The 22,131-nt window shown below is 44.8% G+C and overlaps 1 protein-coding gene across 1 annotated transcript in view; it reads left to right on the top strand.

Moving 5' to 3' along the window:
• The window catches only part of ITGAM (integrin subunit alpha M), a 37,116-nt gene extending 15,352 nt beyond the window's left edge, over nt 1–21,764 (top strand). Inside the window, exons 11-30 of the mRNA XM_036825017.1 lie at nt 1,889–2,018; nt 2,288–2,430; nt 8,015–8,155; nt 8,244–8,453; nt 11,854–11,984; nt 12,518–12,681; nt 14,810–14,964; nt 15,061–15,192; nt 15,364–15,437; nt 15,670–15,811; nt 15,907–16,029; nt 16,932–17,011; nt 17,882–17,965; nt 18,314–18,389; nt 19,020–19,127; nt 19,327–19,410; nt 19,569–19,682; nt 19,768–19,869; nt 20,094–20,204; nt 20,651–21,764. Coding sequence (XP_036680912.1) covers nt 1,889–2,018; nt 2,288–2,430; nt 8,015–8,155; nt 8,244–8,453; nt 11,854–11,984; nt 12,518–12,681; nt 14,810–14,964; nt 15,061–15,192; nt 15,364–15,437; nt 15,670–15,811; nt 15,907–16,029; nt 16,932–17,011; nt 17,882–17,965; nt 18,314–18,389; nt 19,020–19,127; nt 19,327–19,410; nt 19,569–19,682; nt 19,768–19,869; nt 20,094–20,204; nt 20,651–20,722 — 2,376 coding nt within the window. The 3' untranslated portion in view covers nt 20,723–21,764. The remainder of the gene's footprint in view (nt 1–1,888; nt 2,019–2,287; nt 2,431–8,014; nt 8,156–8,243; nt 8,454–11,853; nt 11,985–12,517; nt 12,682–14,809; nt 14,965–15,060; nt 15,193–15,363; nt 15,438–15,669; nt 15,812–15,906; nt 16,030–16,931; nt 17,012–17,881; nt 17,966–18,313; nt 18,390–19,019; nt 19,128–19,326; nt 19,411–19,568; nt 19,683–19,767; nt 19,870–20,093; nt 20,205–20,650) is intronic.
• Nucleotides 21,765–22,131: the final 367 nt, after the last annotated feature.

Raw genomic sequence — 22,131 nt, forward strand, 5'->3', positions numbered from 1 at the left:
GGTATTTGTTTTTCTCTTTCTGACTTACTTCACTCGGTATGACAGACTCTAGGTCCATCCACCTCACTACAAATAACTCAATTTTGTTTGAAGTTTGTACTTTTTGACCACTTTCACCCATTTTGCACACCACCCACCGCTGCCTTTGGCAATCACCAATCTGTTCTCTGTATGTATAAGTTTGTTATTTTTAACTTCACATATAAGTAAGATCATGCAGTGTTTGACTTTCTCCGATTTATTTCACTCAGCATAATCCTCCAGGTCCATCCATGTTGTCACAAAGGGCAGGACTTCCTTCTTTTTAATGGCTGAATAATATTCCATTGTGTACATATACACTACATTTTCTTTATTTGTTCATCCGTTCATGAACACTTAGGTTGCCTCCATGTCTTGGCTATTGTAAAAAATGCTGCAATGATCATGGGGTTGCATGGGGTTGCATGGGGTTGTACTAGCTTTTCAAGCTAGTGTTTTCATTTCTTTTGGATATTTATCCAGAAGTGTAATTGCTGGATCATACTGTAGTTTTATTTTTAAAGTATTGAGGAACCCCCATACTCTTTTCCATAGTGGCTTCACCAATTACATTTCCACCAACAGTGTACAAGGGTTCCCTTTTCTACACATCCTTAACAACACTTATTTCTTCTCTTATGATGCCAGGCATCTAACAGGTGTGAGGTGATACCTCATCGTGATTTTGATTTGCATTTCCTTGATGATTAGTGATGTTGAGCACTTTTTTCATGCACCTCTTGGCCATCTGTATGTCTTCTTTGGAAAAATGTCTTTTCGGATCCTCTGCCCATTTAAAAATCAGGTTTTAAAACAAACTTTTGAGTTGTATGAGTTCTTTATATATTTTGGATATTAACCCCTTATTGGATATATGATTTGCAAATATTTTCTCCTGCTCTGTAGGTTACCTTTTCATTTTGTTGATGATTTCCTTTGCTATGTAGAAGCTTTTTAGTTGATGTAGTCCCACTGCTTATTTTGTTTTTGGTGTTAAAGCTAAAAACTCATCGCCAAGACAAATGTCAAGGAGATTACTACCTATGTTTTCTTCTTGGAGTTTTATGGTTTCATGTCTTATGTTCAAGTCTTTAATCCATTTTGAATTGATTTTTGTGACTAGTGTAAGATAGTGGTCCAGTTTCATTCTTTTGCATGTGGCTGTCTAATTTTCCCAACACCATTTATTGAAGAGACTGTCCTTTCGCCATCGTATATTATTCTCTCCTTTGTTGTATATTGATTTACCATATATGCATGGGTTTATTTCAGGGGTCTCTGTTCTGTTCCATCGATCTACATGTCTGTTTTTATGCCAATACCATACTGTTTTGATAACTATAGTTTTGCAATATAGTTTGAAACCAGGAAGTGTGATGCCTCCAGCTTTGTTCTTTCTCAAAATTGCTTTGATTATTTGGGGTCTTTTGTGGTTCCATACAAATTTTAGGATTGTTTGTTCTATTTTGGTGAAAAAATGCCATTGGGATTTTTTTTTTTTTTATAAATTTATTTATTTATTTATATTTATTTTTGGCTGTGTTGGGTCTTCGTTTCTGTGCGGGGACTTCCTCCAGTTGTGGAGAGCGGGGGCCACTCTTCATCGCGGTGCGCGGGCCTCTCACCGTTGCGGCCTCTCTTGTTGCGGAGCACAGGCTCCAGACGCGCAGGCTCAGTAATTGTGGCTCACGGGCTTAGTCGCTCCGCGGCATGTGGGATCCTCCCAGACCAGAGCTCGAACCCGTGTCCCCTGCATTGGCAGGCAGATTCTCAACCACTGCGCCACCAGGGAAGCCCCATTGGGATTTTTGATAGGGATAATGCTGAAGCTCTAGATTTCTCAATCCTGTTCTACCTTCTTGCCCAGGATGGTCCCTTGTTGGGCGCTGTGGGGAGCTTTGACTGGGCTGGTGGAGCCTTTCTGCATACGTCAAAGGATAAAGTCACCTTCATCAACACAACCAGGGTAGATTCAGACATGAATGATGCTTACTTGGGTAAGTAGAGAGGGCAGGGTTACTTTAAGAAGGGGTCAGGATATGGCATAACTCAACTAGTTTAGATGTCCTTGGATCTTTCATAAGCTCTAGGGATAGGTTTAAAGACAGAAATTTCAAAGCTTCATTTTAATTATGTTAACGAAGAGGAATATAGTGCAGGGTCCAATTACCCCAAGCTCCCAAGCATGGGGCTGCCCCACTGCCCCTGCTCAAGGGATAGTCCTGTTGGAGGGGGCAGTGTTTTCCTCTTAGTTCATTATCTTCAGGTTATGCTGCTGAAGTCATCTTGCGGAACCGGGTGCAAAGCCTGCTTCTGGGGGCGCCTCGATATCAGCACATCGGCCTGGTGGTGATATTCAAAAAGAATGCAGGTGCTTGGGAGAAAAACGCTGAAATCAAGGGCACCCAGGTGAGTGCAGAGTGTGTGGGGCATGGATGTGCCAACAGAGGCACCCTGGGGGCTGAGGGCTTCTGGGATGGGCATCATCAGATCCCAAGTGTGACAGAGTTTTGTAAAGCAGAGGGCTTTAAGCTGGAGAGTCATGGGACCAACTTTGCATTTGAGAATGTTGTGTCCTCACTTTTCTAATAATGGTAAATAACAACACTTGACCTGTACAGAGCTCTCTACAAGTCTACCTGTACACAAAGCTGGCATTTGACCAGTCCATAACCAGTATAGCCATATTAGTTATTAAAATATTGAAATAATTCTATATCTGTCAATAAATAGCTGTTTCCTTGAGACATCCTTCCCCCCTGCACCTGCCATACACTCTGGCCCCTCCCCCCAATACTCTTTGAACTTCCCCATGATCCAGCAACTATGAAGTCAGACAGGGAACCTCAGGGCACCTCTAGGACCCACTCCAGCTAAGCCCATGGTTGGTGCCTGAGAAGTCCCAGGAGTTCAATATTTTGAATATCACCCCTGCAAAAGCTGTTTTTTAAAATCCTCAAAAAAGTATCAGCAAACAGAATCCAGCAATCTATAAAAAGGATAGCACATCATGACCAATTGCGGTTTATCCCAGGAATGATGCGGGGCTTGTTCAACAATGTTGCAGAAATGGACAAGCTGATTCTAAAGTTCATATGACAATGCAAGAGACCCAGAATAGCCAAAATAATCTTGAAAAAGAAGAACTAAGAAGAACTAAGTTGGAGGATTCACACTTCCCAATTTTGAAACTTACTACAAAGTTACAGTAATCAAGACAGGGTGGTACCAGCATAAGGATAGACCAGTGGAATAGAACTGAGAGTCCACAAATAAACCCGTACATCTATGGTCAATTGATTTTCAAAAAAGGTGCTGGGTCAACTGGATGTCCACAGGCAAAAGAATAAATTTGGACCCTTACCTCACAATATGCAAAAATTAATTCAAAATAGATCAAAGACCTAAATGTAAGAACTAAAGCTATAAGTCTCTTAGAGGGATTCATAGGTGAATTTTTGTAACTTTAGATTTGGCAACGATTGTTTAGATATGACACTACAAGCACAAGCAATCAAAGATAAAATAGATTAGTTGGACTTCATTAAATTAAAAACTTTTGAGCAGCAAAGGACACTATCAAGAAAATGAAAAGAATGGGAGAAACTATTTACAAATCATATATCTGATAAAGGTCTAGTATTTAGAATATATAACGAACTTTTACAATTCAACAATAAAAGGCCAACCTCATGTAAAAATGGGCAAAGGATTTGAATAGATATTTCTCCGGATAAGACATAAAAATGACCAATAAGCACATGAAAAGATGTTCAACTTTATTCGTCATTTGGGAAATACAAGTCAAAACCACAATAGAGATACCATTAGAATGGCTATTTAAAGAAAAAAATGAAAAATAACACATGTGGGTGAGGATGTGGAGAAATTAGAACCCTCATACATTGCTGGTGGGAATGTAAAATAATACAGCCCTTATGGAACACAATTTGACAGTTCCTCAAAAAGTTAAATATAGATTTATCATATGACTCAGAAATTTCACTCCTAGGTATATACCCTTTTCCAGAATGAAAATAGTTGTTCAAACAAAAACTTATACGTGAATGTTCATAGCAGCATTATTCATAATAGTCAAAAGGTAGAAAGAACCTAAATGTTCATTAACTTATGAATAGATAAACAAAATGAGGTATATCCATACAGTGGAATACTATTTAGCCATAAAAAGAGTGAAGTGTTGATACACGCTACAACATGGATAAACCTTGAAAAATTTATGCTACATGAAAATAGCCAGTCACAAAAGGACACATATTATATGATTTAATTCATCTGAAACGTCTAGAGTAGACAAACCCACAGTCAGAAAGTAGATTAGGGCTTCCCTGGTGGCGCAGTGGTTAGGCATCTGCCTGCCAATGCAGGAGACACGGGTTCGAGCCCTGGTCTGGGAGGATCCCACATGCCACGGAGCAACTAAGCCCGTGTGCCACAACTACTGAGCCTGTGCCCTAGAGGCTTCGAGCCACAGCTACTGAAGCCTGCGCGCCTAGAGCCCGTGCTCCGCAACAACAGAAGCCACCGCAATGAGAACCTGCGCACAGCAACAAAGACCCAACGCAGCCATAAATAAATAAATAAATAAATTAAAAAAAAAAAAAAGAAAGTAGATTAGTGGTTGCCAGGGTATGGTGGGGGGTGGATTGGGAGTGACTTCTAACAGTTACAGGGCTTCTTTCTGGGGTGATGGAAATGTTTTGGAATTAGTGGTGATGGTTACATAACGTTGTGAATATACTAGAACCCACTAAATTTTATACTTTAAAGTGATGAATTTTGTGGAATGTAAATTTTATTTCAATTTAAAAGAGCCATGCTGAAAAATAACTCAATGTAATTCACCATAACAACAGACTAGAGAAGAAAAACGTAATAATCTTAACAGATACAGAGAAAGAATTTGACAAAATACATTCTTTCATGATGTTTTCTTCTCAGCAAACTAAGAATTAAAGGGAACTTCCTCAACCTGAGAAAGAACATTTACAAAAAAATCTACAGCTAGCATCCATATTTAAAAGTAAAAGAGAATGTTTTTCTCCTAAAATTGGAAACAAGGCAGGAATATCCACTCTTACCACTCCTATACAACATCATACTGGAAGAGGTAGCTGGTGCAATAAGACAAGAAGAGAAAAGAAAAAAGAGCATGCGGAGTGGAAAGGAAAAAATAAAGCTGTCTCTATTTGGGGATGACATGATTGTTTGCATGGAAAATCCCAAAGAATCTACAAAAAAGCTATATAAGTTATTTCAGTGAGTTCTCAGGATACAAGATCAATATGTAAAAATCAGTTGTATTTCTATACTAACAATGAACATTTGGAAATTTAAATTTAAAGAAAAAGGACCATTTATTAATACAATAGCACCAAAGACCATGAAATACTTAGGTATAAATCTAACAAAATGTGTACAACATCTTTATACTGAAAACTACAAAACACTAATGAGAGAAATCAAAGCCCTAAATAAATGGAGAAATATACTGTGTTCATGGACTGGAAAACTCAAAATTGTTAAGATGTCACTTTTCCTCAAGTCGATCTATAGTCTCAACACAATGCCAATCAAAATCCTATTTTATTTTGTAGAATTGACAAGCTAATTCTAAGATTTATATGGAAAAATCAAAGAAAGTAAAATATCCAAAACAGTTTTGAAAAGGATCTTAGGTAAATACCATTAGGTATTTAGTGGAAGATTCATACACTATGTGATTTTTAGGCTTTCTATAAAGTTACAGTAAGCAGGACAGCGTGGCATTGACAAAAGGATAGACATGAAGATGAGTGGAACAGAATAGGCCTGAAGTATAAGCCTGACACATTGATTTTCAATAAAGGCACAAAGACAATTCAATGGAGAGTTCAATGGTGCTGGAACAATTGAACATCCATGGTAACAAAACAAAACAAAATCCTTACCCATATCTTGTCAATTCAACCATGTTAAGATTAATTTAAATCGATCATAGAGCTAAATGTAAAATCTAAAACTACTATACTTGTGGGAGAAAACATAGGATAAAATTTTTGTGACCTTGTGTTAGGCAAAGAATTCTTAGATATAACACTAAAAGCATGGTCCATAAAGAAAAAATTGATAACTAAGATTTCAACAAAATGGAAAGTTTTGCTCTCTTCATTAAGAGAATGAACAGATAAGCTACAGACTGGGAGAAAATATTCGCAAATTTTACTTCTTTTTAAAAAAATTACATATCTGACAAAGGACTTAATCCAGAATATATAAAGGATTTCAAAACTCAAGAATAAGAAGTCAAACAATCCAATTCAAAAATAAGCAGAGTATTTGAACAGACACTTCACCAAAGAAGATATGTAAATGGCAAATAAGCACATGAAAACATGTCCCATGTCATTAAATCATTACGGAAATGCAAAATAAAACCACAATGAGATACAACTGCACACCGATTAGTATGGTTAACATAAAAAAGGAAGTAAATTGGCAGTATCAAGTCCTGGCAAGGATGTGTAGCAACTAAAACTCTCAGACATTGCTGTTGGAATGGAAAATGGCACGGCTGCTTTGGAAAACAGTTTTCAGTATCTTACAAAGTTCAATATGCTGTTGCCATAACACTCAGATATTTACCCAGGAGAAATAAAAATAGACGTTCACTGGAAAACCTGTATATGAATGTTTCTAGTAGCTCTATTCGTAACTGCCAAAAGTTAGAAACAACCTGAATATCCCTCAACTGGGGAATGGATAAACAAACTGTGGTACATCCATACAATGGAATACTAGTCAGAAATAAAAGGGAACGGATTACTGATACACGCAAAAACTTGGATGAATCCTAAATGCTTACTCTAGTTGAAAGAAGCCAGACCCAAAAGGCTACATACTGTATGGTTCCAGTTATATAACATTCTGGAAAAGGCAAAACTATAGGGACAAAAACAGATCAGTGGTTGTCAGGGGCTGGTGACTGAGGGAAGAGGTTGATTACAGCATAAGGGAATATTTTGGGGGTGATTAAAGTGTTCTGAATCTTGACCATCGTGGCAGTTACATGAATTTATGTATTTGTCAAAACTCATAAAACTAACTAAAAAGTCTGAATTTTTTTGTATGGAAATTATACCCTAATAAACTTGACCTAAAAACAGAAAAATCCTGTTGACTTTAGGATGAAGCTTAAATGCCTTTACTGGACCATTGGGAGGCCTCCCTCAGTGGTGTGTGGGGCAGAAATCAGACTGTAGTGAGTCATGTCTTGACGTCCTCTGCACTTTCCTCCCTAGGACTTGCCCCAGAAGCTTGAAATTTCCATATACATCTCCCTTTTATCTGTTACTATTCCCCTCCATTCCACCCTGCTGCACCTAGAGCCTTGGAAGGCACTGTCTCCACTACCCAGCCTCACGCTTAGCAAATAGAAAACCCTTGTTTGTTGAATGAAAGAATGACTAAATGGATGATTCCTATGGATGAATTCTACCTATTTACATTGAACATATTTTGGTGTTTTTTTGAACATACTTTTAAGATTCTTTTAAAAGGTAGACATTATTTCTCAATATCATGCAAAAAAATTCCTGTGGCAATAGTTGTTTTTCATCTAAGCCAGTTGATTCCTTGTTAGCCAGACTGCCAAATTTGACTTACCTCCCTAAAGACTTGCAATATATTGAAAGGATATCCTGTCTGGTCTTCCAGGCTTTTCTGTCTGTATTTTCAAATCCAACTTCTTCGCTACCTTAATCATCTCCCTGGAACACCATTTGGGGTAGATCCTCACTACCTGTCAACTCTACCATATACTCCTCTAACTGGCAGTACATTCAAACAAGGATTGATCATGAAACAGAGAGAGGACCACATCCGCTCCAAAGGGCTTTCCTCAGCAGGCATGATTTTTCTTCATAGGGAGAAAAATCCCCGTGCTCTGCTTTAGGTGGAAAGAGGTATGTGATCTTGGCCTTATCTCTTTCAGATCGGCTCCTACTTCGGGGCCTCCCTCAGCTCCGTGGACGTGAACAGAGATGGCAGCTCCGACCTGGTCCTCATCGGGGCCCCCCATTACTATGAGCAGAGCCGGGGGGGGCAGGTGTCCGTGTGCCCCTTTCCCCGGGGGGTGAGTGGCTGATGAGACCCGGGCTGGGTGGGGTCTGGGTGTGGAGGGGTCTCCTGGGTTGAGCCCTGACACTGTTTTTGTTCTGCAGAGGGCTAAGTGGCAGTGTGGTGCTGTCCTGCGAGGGGAGCAAGGCCACCCCTGGGCCCGCTTTGGGGCAGCTCTGACGGTGCTGGGGGATGTGAACGGGGACAGGCTGACGGACGTGGCCATCGGGGCCCCGGGAGAGCAGGAGAACCGGGGTGCTGTCTACCTGTTTCACGGAACCTCGGGACTGGGCATCAGCCCCGCCCACAGCCAGGTGAGGCCCGGTCACTATTTTTGTTATAACTGTAGCCTCTTTGCCAATCTGTCCCTTTCTAATTCAATATTCCGACAGCTGCCAGATCAGTTCTCCCAGTAGTCCTTTTCGGAAGCTTCAAAAATAACACATACTTCACAGAAAAGATTCATTCTTACCACAACTAGAGGAGGAGCACAGGGCCATCATCACTCCCACTTTACAGACGAGAAGATGAAGGCTCAGAGGTGATGAACGCTGAGGTGGAAGTGTTAGGATGTAGACATTCCTTTCCTCCGAATCTCAGTCTTGGTAGGATGACTAGCAGACCCGGTTTGCCCAGATCTGTCTCGGTTTTAGCGCTGAAAGTCTCACAGCTCAGGAAGGCCTATGGTTGGTCACCCTTCCAGGACTGCATGCTTCATGGGCTTGTGACTTGTGCAGTTACACGGGGCTCCTGTCTCAGAACGGCGCTGTGCTTAGATTAAGGCTCTGCTCTGGCCATCTTGAAACTCTTAACAACTTTTGAACAAGGAGTCCTACATTTTTTTCTCCCCACTGGGTCCTGCAAATTATGTAGCTGATCCTGATGGTTGGTCACTTGAAATGCGGGTCACCACAACTGGTTTCCTCTCTAAACTGGCTCCCTGTTTCCTGCTGGATGAAGCCCACTGTCTGGAGGGACCCCCACGGTCTGGCAGTCTCCCATCACAGCTCGCCGAGGCCATCCAGTCTGCTGGCTTCTGGTCTCTGTTTTTTTTTCCAGCCTCACATTTTTCTTCTGTCCTTTCTCTGTCTCCTCATCACTCCTGCCAAATCCCTCACCCTAGAGGTTCAACCCTACCCACACATCCAAATCACCTGAAGGTCTTAAAAAACAGGTGCCTGGGCCCTGCCAGTAGGGGTTCTGATTTAATTGGTCTGGGGTCAGGGCCCCAGGCATCAGTAGAGTTTTTTCAACATTGTATTTAGAAAAATTTCAAAGTTAACTGCAAAGTTGAAAGACTTGTCCAGTGGACATCTGTATATTTATGAGCTAAAATCTACGATGAATATTTTACTAGATTTACTTTATCACATCTCCATCCTTTTTCTACCTGTCCATCAAGTTCATCGTTACTTTTTCTAGTGCAATTCAAAGTAATTTGCAACACCAGTCCAACTTCGCCTCTAAATACCTCAGCGTGTATATCATCAACTAGAATTCAAAATATTCAAATATGCTTACTGTTATTTTTAAGATCAAATGTACAGACAGGAAAAGCACAAATCTTTAGCCAGTCAAAGAATTTTGAAAAATATAATCCACAATCCTATCAAGATGCTGAACATAATCGTCACTCTAGAAAGTTCCCTCCCGCCCCCATCCAGTCAATTTCTGACCCCATTCCCTCCCAGAGGAAGCTACCGTTCCAATTATTTTCCACCACAGATGAGTTTTGCCCATTCTAGTGTATGGAATAGTACACTACATAGGCCCTAGTATTTTTCACACGCTCTGGAGTTGCAGCCCGGGCTAAGCACTACTGCCTTACGTTCCTCCCTCTGTGTCACGGAGCCTCTTTCCACAATTGTGTGAATATTATAATATGCCTCTTTTCATTGGCACCTGTTGTTTCTCTGTGTAAATGGGATTTGAAGGCTCTGGTTTTACTTCACTTTTATTACAAAAGCTTTACATGCTTGTACAAATTTAAAAATCTAAAGTAAACAGTACCGCAGGTTCAGACATTTGGTGTATGTGCTTGGCTGAGGAGCCAATGGGGCGAAGCTACCATCTGTGGGATTATGACAACACCTCTAAGTCAGCATCCCGCCCAGGCGGAACGATGCGGCAGCGCCGCGGAAGCCTCGGTTGGCCTCGGATAGCCGGTCCCCCCCGCCATCCCCGCCACGCGTCGGGACCGGGGTCCGGTGCGGAGAGCCCTTCGTCCTGGGACACGGGGTGCTGCCGGAAAGGCGGCCGCCCCCTCGCCCGTCACGCACCGCACGTTCGTGGGGAACCTGGTGCTAAACCATTCGTAGACAACCTGCTTCTGGGTCGGGGTTTCGTACGTAGCAGAGCAGCTCCCTCGCTGCGATCTATTGAAAGTCAGCCCTCCACACAAGGGTTTGTAAAATAATAAGAAAAAAAGAAGAAAAAAACCAACAGTGAAAGTCTTAACACCCTCCCCTTATCTGCACCTGGAAAGGAAAACAAGGTAAGGGGAGGGTCCACACACCCACCCTCACCCACACCTACATACCTGCTCTCACCCACCCACAACCCCCATACACCCACTCCCACCCCACAGACTTTGGAATTAAAAAACAAATGCAAAAAGGGTCGTGCAATACTATTGCTCTACTGTTTGCATTTTTTACTTGCTCTTTTCCTGTGACTGGGGCTAGGGTGATCAGTATGCAGACGAGCAAAACTGCTGTGGCTCTCCCAACTACCATATTATATAATTTCAAAACAAAGCATCCTTCCAACGGAATACGCTAACTTTTTCTCAAAAAAATTTGCAGTGTAATGTACGTGCAGTAAACACACAAATCTCAAGTGATGAATTTTCCTATCTGTGAACTCGAGTAAGCACCACCCAGATTAAGATATAGCACATTTCCAACATCCCACACTTCCTCATTCTTCTTTCTAGTTGATAAATTCACTTAAAAAAAATGGCAGTAAAATATCCATGACCTAAAACTCACCATCTTAACCACTTTTATGTGTACACTTCAGCGGCATTAAGTTCGTGACAAAATCACTTTTAAAATTTCTTAATATATTTGGCTGTTATCCTTTCAGTGTTACTTTTGCACATAGATTAAAGAGTCAAAATTGTTCTTAACAGCTTATTATGAAAAGCAACAATTTCCACACCCACACTGTGATTTCCTCTTCATTTTCCCTCCCCTGAGGAAACCACTTTCAGCTCTTTCAATGATTCTCCATACTTCCCGAGGACACAATTATTTTGCTGCTTCTTGATTTTTGTTTTCGCATTGACTTCCCACTATGGGAGGTGAGGACTGAGCTCTCTTTCAGGCCCCTTTTGCCACATATTCACACGCCTCCCATCCCACCCCCCCATTCCTTAAATTTATATGATAATTTTGCTTAGATCTATGTTCAGTGTTTGCATTTTCCTGACCATGTAAAAGAGATTCAACTGAGTCAAATAGTATACTATATCACTTCTTTCCTGTGAAACTTTTTGTTTTCCCTGGAAAACCCAGTAATTGATGGACACTTGGCTATCATCTCAAGGTTGTGGTCTAAAGCTTAATAGTTACCCTAATTCCTTGAGAAGGTGTGGGAGGTATGACTTGAGTGGAGCCCAGACAATCTCTCCTTGGGTCATCCCAGGAGACTGAGTTACACTCTTCCCTATTCTTTCCCACCCCGTTCTCTCCTCCTCTTTTCTACCCTCAGCGGATCACAGGCTCCCAGTTCTCTCTGAGGCTCCAGTATTTTGGGCAGTCACTGAGCGGGGGCCAGGACCTCACAGTGGATGGACTGGTGGACCTCGCTGTAGGGGCTCAGGGGCACGTGCTGCTGCTCAGGTGAGAGCACACCAGGTATCTTCTTTTTCTTAACATATGTACTTCTTTTTATTTTTAATAATTAAAAAAATATTTATTTAGGCTGCATTAGGCCTTCGTTGTTGCTCGGGCTTTCTCTAGTTGCGGCAAGCGGGGGTTATTCTTCATTGCGGTGCGCGGGCTTCTCATCATGGTGGCTTCTCTTGTTGCGGAGCATGGGCTCTAGGCGTGCGGGTTTCAGTAGTTGCAGCATGCGGGCTCAGTAGTTGTGGCTTGTGGGCTCTAGGCACGCAGACTTCAGTAGCTGTAGCACGTGAGCTCAGTAGTTGTGGCTCACGAGCTCTAGAGCACAGGCTCAGTAGTTGTGGTGCATGGGTTTAGTTGCTCCCCGGCATGTGGGATCTTCCCAGACCAGGGCTCGAACCCGTGTCCCCTGCCTTGGCAGCCAGATTCTCAACCACTTCACCACCAGGGAAGTCTCCCAGGTATCTTCTTTTTAAGGAGTGGCTTTGCTGTACGAAGGCCCCTGAGGGCCCTCTGGTGTCCCCCCACAGGTCCCAGCCGGTGCTGAAAGTTGAGGCGACCATGGAGTTCACACCCAGGGAAGTGGCAAGGGATGTGTATGAGTGTCGTGAGCGGGTGGTGAAAGGCCAGATCGCTGGGGAGGTCAGAGTCTGCCTCCGTGTCCGCAAGAACACACGGGACAGGCTGGGAGAAGGTGAGGCTGGGTGAGTAAGTCTCAAGAGGTTAAACGACTGGGGACATGGACGGGTGGCCCAGAGTAAAGTTCTCACAGGCTCCGATAGCCTTCTTCAAGCTTGGGTGGAGTGAGCAAGTGGTTCCCCTGCTGTGGGGGTGGGTGGGGAGGCCCAGCAAACACCCCTAAAGAAGTAAGCATGTGGCACTCCTTTACACTCTCAGTTCTCCAGAGAATGAAGGGCCCCTGTGAACTAACCAGGTCTTTTTTTTAAACTGAGAGATAACTCGTTTAAAGGGGAGGTTGAGCTGATGAAGCTAAACACAAACTCACAAAGCATTCAGATATGCATTTTATCACAACTAACTTGACTTCCTTCCTTGTCTCTATTCTCAAAGAGTGGCACTGTGCTTAGGGTGAGGAAGAGTAATGATGGTTCTAGAGAGAAACAGGGGGAGGGGATAAAATTGGTTTCTAGCAGTAATCTTACCGGACTGAGGAGATAGCAGTCAGAATTTGGGGCAGCCAGCATGGCTAGAAATTGAGAGCAAAGTCTTGGAGACTAGAGAATTACAGAGAAGGTGTCCCAAAATCTACATAGAAATTTCCTGTAAGTCATTGGCTGACTTTTAAGCCATGCATGTCCAGATCAATACTCTTAGAAACTCAGTGGAAGACAGCAACTGGAGAGCTCAAGAGTTGAACAGAAATCTAGCAGCTTCCCCATGCTGGGGAAGCAGAGATTTGAGAGGGACCTTAAAAAACACCTTGGTCCTTCTACTGGGACAATGTCCATTGAAACCAGCAAACCAAGAGAAACAATAGACAATAGAAATAGACCCATAGGTGATTCAGCAATTAGAATTATCAGATAAGAATTTAAAAGATAACTAAAATTAATATCTTCGAGAAAAATTAGGAAATGATGGAGAACTTCATAAAAAACCTGGAATTCATGAAATAGAGTTAAATGGAAACACTAGCCCTGAAAAATACACTGAATGAAATTGAGAATTCAATAGATAGATTTAATAGTAGATTAGAAGCAGAACAAACAGATATATACTACTATATATAAAGTAGATAAACAGCAAGGATTTACTGTATAGCGCAGGGAACTATATTCAATATCTTGTATAACCTATAATGGAAAAGAATCTGAAAAAATATATGTATAACTGAATCACTTTGCTGTACACCTGAAACTAACACAATATTGTAAATCAACTATACTTATATTTTAAAAAAGTAGAACAGAGAATTAGTGAACTGGAAGGTAAGTAAATTGCAATTATCCAGCTGAACACACAGAGAGAAAAAAGGATGAAAAATAAACCATAGGAGACATATGGGACATGGTGAAAGATCTAATAAACATGTAATTGGAATTCCAAAAAGAAGGGAGAGAGAGAGACAGAATAAGAAAGAAGCAAGAGTTAAACCTAAATGGTAAAAGAATGTGAAAAAGAATAGATACATGTATATGTATAATTGAATCACTTTGCTGTGCACCTGAAACTAACGCAACACTGTTAATCAACTATACTCCAATATAAAATAAAAATTTAAAAAAAAAAGAAATGGTGGTAAAGAATTTTCTAAAATTGATGAAAACCATCAAGATTCTCTACCAAATTAGGAACTTCCCTGGCCGTCTGGTGGTTAAGACTCCCTGCTTCCAATGCAGGGGGCGTGGGTTTGATCCCTGGTTGGGGAACTAAAATCCCATATGCCATGTGGCCAAGAAAAAAAAAAAAAAAGATTCTCTACCAAATCAAAGAAGGATAACATTAGACATTGTACCATCCCAAGGCACAAACTGCTGAAGGCCAAAGACAGAATAAAAGTTAAAAGCAGCCAGAAAAAATATACTTAATTTTTCAGTATGTGACAGAATAGCTACTATTTATTGAGCAGTTACTGTGTGGCAGACACTATGCTAAATGCTCTGTAGGCACTATTTCGTTTTCACTATTGGGAAGGTCCAATTATTATCTTCAATTTAAAAATAAGGAATTGAGGCCCTCAGAGAGGTCAGCTAACATGTCCAAATTCAGATAGCTGGAGAGCAGAGGAGCTGGGCCTCCACCTGCTGCCAGTCTGACTCCAAACCCAGGCTCCTCACCACCATTCTACCCTGTCCCTTCAGGAGATACCCAGAGCACCATCACATATGACCTGGCTCTGGACCCAGGTCGCCCACATTCCCAGGCCATCTTTGAAGAGACAAAGAACAACACTCTCAGACATATAGTGACGTTGGGGCTGAGTCAGAAATGTGAGACCCTGAAGCTCCAGTTACTGGTGAGCAGAGGGTGACCATACTCCTGGGTCCTCCAAGCATGGGGCAGGCTTGGGATGTTGAGGAGGGCAGACCACCAAAACCCCACTGTCTCTCAGGATTGTGTAGAGGACTCACTGACCCCCATTGCCCTGCGCCTCAACTTCTCTCTGGTGGGAAAGCCCTTGTCCTCTTTTGGGAACCTCCGGCCAGTGCTGGCTGTAGATGCTCCGACACTCTTCACAGCCTCGGTGAGTCTGGGAGTTGGAGTCCTACAGGGGTGTGGAAGGGACCAGAGGCCAAGGTTGTTGAAGCTCATTTTATTTCATTTCACATAATTTTATTTCAAGATTTCATTTTACTGTTTCATTTCACCTCTTTTCATGATTTCCTTTCATTTTTCTCATACTCTGTTTTGGCAGTTTCCCTTTGAGAAGAATTGTGGCAATGACAGCATTTGCCAGGATGACCTCAGCATCACCTTCAGTTTTATGAGGTGAGTTTCCTGTCCTCATTTTTACACCCAGACCTGCACCATGACCTGCTGCTCTCTTCTTCTCCTGGCCCCCAGGGGAGCCTGGCGCAGAGCAGCTGCCTCAGAGGTGTGTTTGTGTGGCTGCCTCGTGCACTGTCTTCTCTCTCCGAGTGTCCGCGCCTCCTTCCCGCCGGAGCAGACCCGCTGCAGGAAAGCACTCAGCATCTCATGGCATGGCTTGTTCCCACCACAGCCTGGACACTCTGGTGGTGGGTGGTTCCCGGGACTTAAACGTGACGCTGACTGTGAGAAACCAGGGTGAGGACTCCTACAGAACACAGGTCACCTTCTTCTACCCATCTGGCTTGTCCTATCGGAGGGTGTCAGGAGCCCAGGTAGCCAAACCCTTCTCAGGCTCCATCTGACTTTGCGTTCCCTGCCCCCATGGCTGGTGTTTGACATCATCACCTCTGCCTCCCTTGCCTTCCAGAACCAGCGCTCACAGCGGTTCTGGCGCCTGATCTGTGAGTCTGACGTCTCCACTGAAGGGTCTGGGACCTTGAAGAGCACCAGCTGCAGCATAAACCACCCCATCTTCCCAGAGAACTCAGAGGTCAGGCTGTTGGCTCCTCCTCCCTTTTTCTCCTTTGTCTTCCTCTGAATTCTTCCCTAGTTCTTCTTTTTCTTCTTCTTCTTCTTTCCTCCTCCTCCTCCTCCTCCTTCTTCTTCTCCTTCTCCTTTTCTTCTTTCTTCTTTTTCTCCTTCTCCTTCTTCTCCTTCTCCTTCTCCTCCTTCTCCTTCCTCTTCTCCTTCCCCTTCTCCTCCTTCTTCTTCTCCTTCTTCTTCTGCTATTTCTACTTCTTCTCCTCCTTCTCCTTCTCCTCCTTCTTCTTCTTTGCTGCACTGCATGGCTTGTGGGATCTTACTTTCCTGGCCAGATATTGAACCTGCGCCCTCGGCAGTGAAAATGCATGGAGTCCTAACCAATGGACCGCCAGGGAATTCTCTTCTTTTTTTTTAAAGTAGATGTTTCTTTTTTTTGAAAAACAGCTTTATTGAGATAAAATTCATCTACCACACAATTCACCCACTTCAAGTATACAATCCAGTGGCTTTTGCAATGTTCACAGTGTTGTGCATCCATCACCATGATCAATGTTAGTGTATTTTATTACCCCAAGAAAAGACCCTGCTCCACCTAGCCATCAGCCCGTGTCGTCCCATCTCTCCCAGCCCTAGGCAACCACTACTCTATTTGCTGTCTCGAGATTCACCTATTCTGGATATTTCATATAAATGGAATCATATAATAGGATTGCTTCTTTGACTGAGCATCATGCTTTCAAGGATCATCCGTGTTGCAGGATGTATTAATACTCAGATTCTTTTTACTGCTAAATAATATTCTGTTGTACGGATGTGCCCCATTTTATTTACCCATTCTTCAGCTGATGGACATTTGGGTTGTTCCTTCTCTCTTACTCTTGTCACTGTCTCTTCTTTCTCCAACTCCAGATCACCTTCAATATCACATTTGACGTGAACCCTGATGCTTTCTTTGGAAACAAACTGCTTCTCAAGGCCAATGTGACCAGGTGCGCTATGCCTGGCCTCCTCCATTTTGAGGCCCCAGCCCCCGGCACCCCTGTTCAGGGTGGACCATTGCCCTCTCCCCACTGGTTCTCCCTTCAGTTCATTTGTTTACTCAACAAACACCAACTGAGCACCCACCACGTTCCAGGCATGGCCCCCTGTGCTGGTGGAACAGTGATGGACAAGACAGCTGTGATTCTTGCCCTCACAGAGGTTATAATTTAGGGGCAAAGACAGACAGGAAAGCCGATGATTATGATACAGTATGAAATGAATGATGTCTAGTCTTCTTGGGAGATTGGTGTTCAGAGAAGACTATACATTCAGGCTGTGAGTTAGCCAAGCAAAGGCATGAATTGAGGCTGGGCATGAAGACAGAGAGAAGGAAGTGTGGACCAAGCAAAGCCCGGAGACTGCAAAGGTCAGGCTGAGTTTGAGCACAGGAGGCAGGATTGAAGGAGTTGGTTAGATATAGGCCGTGTCATGAAATGACATGATGAGTGCTCTTAGGGAACTTGCAGTTTAACTTGGGAGTGACGTGATCACCTTTGCATGCTAGAAAGATCACTCTCCAGGAGCGGGGGAGATTGGGGTGGGAGTCATTTTGAATTCAGGGGACCAGTGAGAAGAAGACATCCTTCTGCAGGCATCCATCCTGGTGAGTAGGGATGGGCCTGGGCTACACAGGGGCAGCCCTGGTCTTTCCTACAATCTCTGTTTCCTCTGTTGGATTTAGAGGACAGCGTTTAGGATGCTGAGAGGACAGGACTTGGTGGTTGGTTGGTGATGGAGGGTGAGGGGGAGGAAGAAGGAGAAGGAAAGGCTGATTCTCAATTCTCAAGAGCTGACCAGAGCTCTCTGTTTCCCTTCAGTGAGAACAACATACCTGGGAACAACAAAACCGAATTCCAGCTGCAGCTGCCTGTGAAATACGCTGTCTACATGGTGGTCACCAGGTACTGGCTGCTGGGGCTTTTAGTTCTGCCTTCACCACTGGGCTGGACATGGCACATTGAGTATCTGTGTGCACGAGTCTGTGCACGTGTGCCTGTGAGTGAGTCTGAGGATATGTGTGCACACGTGTGTGTCTGTACGTGCATGTGTACGTGTGTGTGTGAGGGACCCAAACTGGCACATGCTGCCGGTCCCACCCACACTGCCCCTGCACACCATCCCGCTTGCACCCTCTCAGGGCTGCGTTACCCACGTGCCTGTTCACCCCTTTACACACTTAGCCCAAGAACCCCTCCCAGGACTCCCCTGATGTTCTGTCACCTCCTGCCCCTTCTTCTTTCTCCCATCAGCCTTGAGGTCTCGACCAAATATCTCAACTTCACAGCCTCAGAGAAGACCAGCCACATTATAGAGCATCAGTATCAGGTGGGGAGCTGAGAAGGAGCCTGGGGAGGGAAATCGAGATGATGGGAACACAGAAAGAATGGTAGGAGGGACTTCCCTGGTGGTCCAGTTGTTAAGACTTTGCCTTCCAATGCAGTGGGCACTGGTTTGATCCTTGGTCGGGGAACTAGGATCCCGCATGCCACGTGGCCAAAAAAAAATATGATGGGAAACATGCATGAGGTGCCTGCTTTGGGCCAGGCTCTGTTCTAAGCTTGCTGTGAATCCACACACACCACCACGTGCATCCGTATGTGTATACACACACGTATTAACTCATTTTATCTTCGTAATGACCCTGTAACAGAGGTACTGTTGTCTCCCCCAGTTTATAGACAAAGAAACTGGGGCTCAGAGAGGCTAACAGAACATGCCCACAATCTCACCCCTAGTGAGTGGAAGAGCCACTGCTTCCGACCAGCCTGTCTGGTTCTGGAATGGGTGTTTAACCCCTGTGCTCTCCTGTCTCTCAGAAAGCATCAAGAGGCAGGATGCTTGGGTCTGTGAGGCCTGATTCAGTACTGGGCTGTCGGGAGTGGGGAGCCTGATTCTAGCTGCTGGTGGGGGCAGAAAGGCCAGAACCCTGATATCTGCCCCTCCCCCCCCACGCAGTTCAACAACCTGGGAGGGAGGAAGCTCCCCATCAGTGTGGTCTTCTTGGTCCCCATCCAGCTGAACCAGGTGACCGTGTGGGACCAGCTCCACGTCACCTTCTCCCAGGTAAGCACAGCTGGGCCTGAGGATTGGGCCCAGCTCCTCTCTCCACAGCCCTGGTCTTTCCTAAAATCACTTCTGTTTCCTCTGTTGGGTTTTGGAGCCATTTCTGATCCTCTCTTGGACCTCGGTTTTCTCACCTCCCGGAGGGTGGACCCAGGAGCCCTCGCTTCAATCCGTCCTCACAGTGTCCCTCTTTCCTCAGAACCTCTCCAGTAGATGCCACACCAACAAGAGTGACCCTCGTCGCTCTGACTTCCTGGGGGAGCTTAAGAAGACCCCACTGCTGGTGAGACTAAGCCCAGCCTCAGCCTCGGGGCTGCACGCAGACTCCGCACTGCCCCCTCACCTGGGCCCAGTACCGGCTCTCATCTGCCGGCTGAGTGCATGGGATGTGGCCTGCATCCAGCGTTCCTGCTCACCTCTCTCCCCTCCTGCCTTCCCCAGAACTGCTCCATCGCTGTCTGCCAGAGAATTCAGTGTGACATCCCGTCCTTTGGCATCCAAGAAGAATTCAAGGTCACCCTCAAGGGCAACCTCGCATTTGACTGGTATATCAAGGTAGGTGGGTGCCTGAGGCTCGGCTGGGCACAGACGAGATCCTCCAGGGCCAATGGGTCCAGCTCCCATCCTCTCTCTCTCACAGACTTTGCATAACCACCTTCAGGTTGTGAGCACTGCAGAGATCTTGTTTGATGATTCGGAGTTTGCCCTGCTCCCAGGACAGGGCGCGTTTGTGAGGGCCCAGGTATCTGTCTCGGACACAGAGGGACCGCTGGAGGCAGGAGAGGAGGCTGGGCTTGTGGGAGAGAGAGAGAGAGGAGGCTGGGGAGGAGGAGTGAGGGCTGGGGTTAGGGGGCACAGGGGATTCAGTCATGGGGTTCGGGGAGCACACAAGGTCTGACTGGGGAACCCCCAGAAATCCAGAGTCTTTCTCCCCTGATGCCCCCCCTCCCCCTCTCCCTGCTCCAGACAGAGACCAAGGTGGAGCCTTACGAAGTACATAACCCTGTCCCACTGATCGTGGGCAGCTCGGTTGGGGGGCTGGTGCTCCTGGCCCTGGTCACTGCCGGCCTGTACAAGGTAACTCCCCCAGGGCCCTCTTCCTGCCCCTCCCCTCCCCCCACCCCCGCGGCTTCTCACTCAGCAGCGCCTTCCTGGGTTCAGCTCCCAGCTGTGCCTCGGGCAGCTCACAGAGCCTCAGTTTCTTCAGCTGTAAAATGAGACTATAAATACCCATTCTGTGGAGGTCTTTGGGTTCGTATCTCTAGAGCTCTTAGAATGGTCTCTGGTACAGAGTAAACACTATATAAAGAGTACTTATTATTATATTTTAGATTTCTTTCCCTCTTTTCTTTCTCAATAGTGATGCCATCCCCCTCCCTGTCCCACTTTCCCCAGATCTATTCTGCACTCCTCCACGTTATTCTTTGCATCTCTTGGTCCCGCCGTCTCCCAGCCTGGCCTGCATGGCCTTCACTCGCCCTCCTGGCCTTGGTGCCCTTACTCCCCTGCCTCTGCCTCCACAGCTTGGCTTCTTCAAACGACAGTACAAGGACATGATAACTGAAGCTCGTCCTGAAACTGCCTCCCCCCAGTAACAGCAGCTCCTTCCCCACTCCACTGAGTGGCCTCCCCTGCAGCAAACAGGATGTGGTCGGACCGAAGAGTGAGCGGGTCCCCAGGCTGCTGGATGGACACATCTGTTGGGAGACCAGGGCGGTGATGTCTCACTCAGGAGCAACCTGCTTGGGTTTCCATTCCTGTGTGTGTGTGTGTGCGTGTGTGTGCGTGCACGTGCACGAGTGTGAATTGTGTGTGTGGCTCAGATCTCTCTCGCATGAGGACAAGTGCCTTCCGCACAAATCTCAGGCAGAAGGGAGTTGCTTGGGCTTCCTTGTGTGTGGGTGGAGGTGCCATTGGTTCTTCCTCGGGGACAGAAGTGATGGCAGCTTTTGTGGGTGAACACAAAGGGAAGTGCAAGAAATCCTCCCCCAGCTATAGGAAGCGAGACCTCCTTTTGTGTGTGAGCCCGCAGGCCAGCAGGAGCCCATGCAGCTGGGCCTGAGCCTACCTGGACAAGCCAGCAGGAACCTGTCCAACCCATTCCACACTAGAGCTGATGTGTCCAGTGTGCAATGGTGCACCTCCCTTTATGTATTCACTTTATTATTTTAATGCTAGTTTTATTTTTTGAATGGATGAACAGGTCCGTAGTATCAAAATCAAAAGACACGCAAGGGTGTGTGATGAAGTTTCCCTTCCATCCTGGTCTGCCAGCCATTTAGGTCTCTTGTAAAGGATAGTCCAGGTTATGCATTTGGGGGTCTCCTTCACAAAGATTCTAGGCATATGCAAACACACACACACACACACACACACACACACACACACACACACACACAAGCTTTTGTGCACAAATGGCAGCATGCATTGTTTATACTGTTCTGCATCTTGCTTTCTTCATTAATATGGCTCAGACATTGTTTTATATCAAGACATAAAGTACTTTTTCATTCTTTTATATAGTGCACCATGTTCCACTGTGTGGGTGGATCCTAACGTCCTTGTCTCCCTCCGATATATTATTTCTAGCTTCTCACAATGACAAACAATGGTGAATTAATAAATTGAATATATGTCGTTTTTGCATATGTGTAAGATAATTTATAGGATACATTCCCGGAAGTCTGAATTCTGCCAGGAGCAACCCCAAGAGAAGAATTTGAGTGAAAGAAGCTTATTTAGGAGAGACTCCAGGAAATATCAGTGGGGGAGGGACGTGAGCTGGGGAGGGAAAGGCAGCCAGTAAAGGGTATATTATCAACAGAGGGACCATTATGAGCTCCTGGAGTGTAACCCCACCGGGGAGGTCTGGGACGCAAAGTAGAACACACACCTTGACACTTCCCACCCGAGCAGAGAAGGAGCTGGCGTATGGATACACCAATTCCACATAGTTATTGGCTGAGGGTTGCTCTTTGTGGGGAAGGAAGCGCTAATTCCCTGG

The sequence above is a fragment of the Balaenoptera musculus genome, chromosome 15, assembly GCF_009873245.2.
Source record: "Balaenoptera musculus isolate JJ_BM4_2016_0621 chromosome 15, mBalMus1.pri.v3, whole genome shotgun sequence".
Lineage (NCBI taxonomy): Eukaryota > Metazoa > Chordata > Mammalia > Artiodactyla > Balaenopteridae > Balaenoptera > Balaenoptera musculus.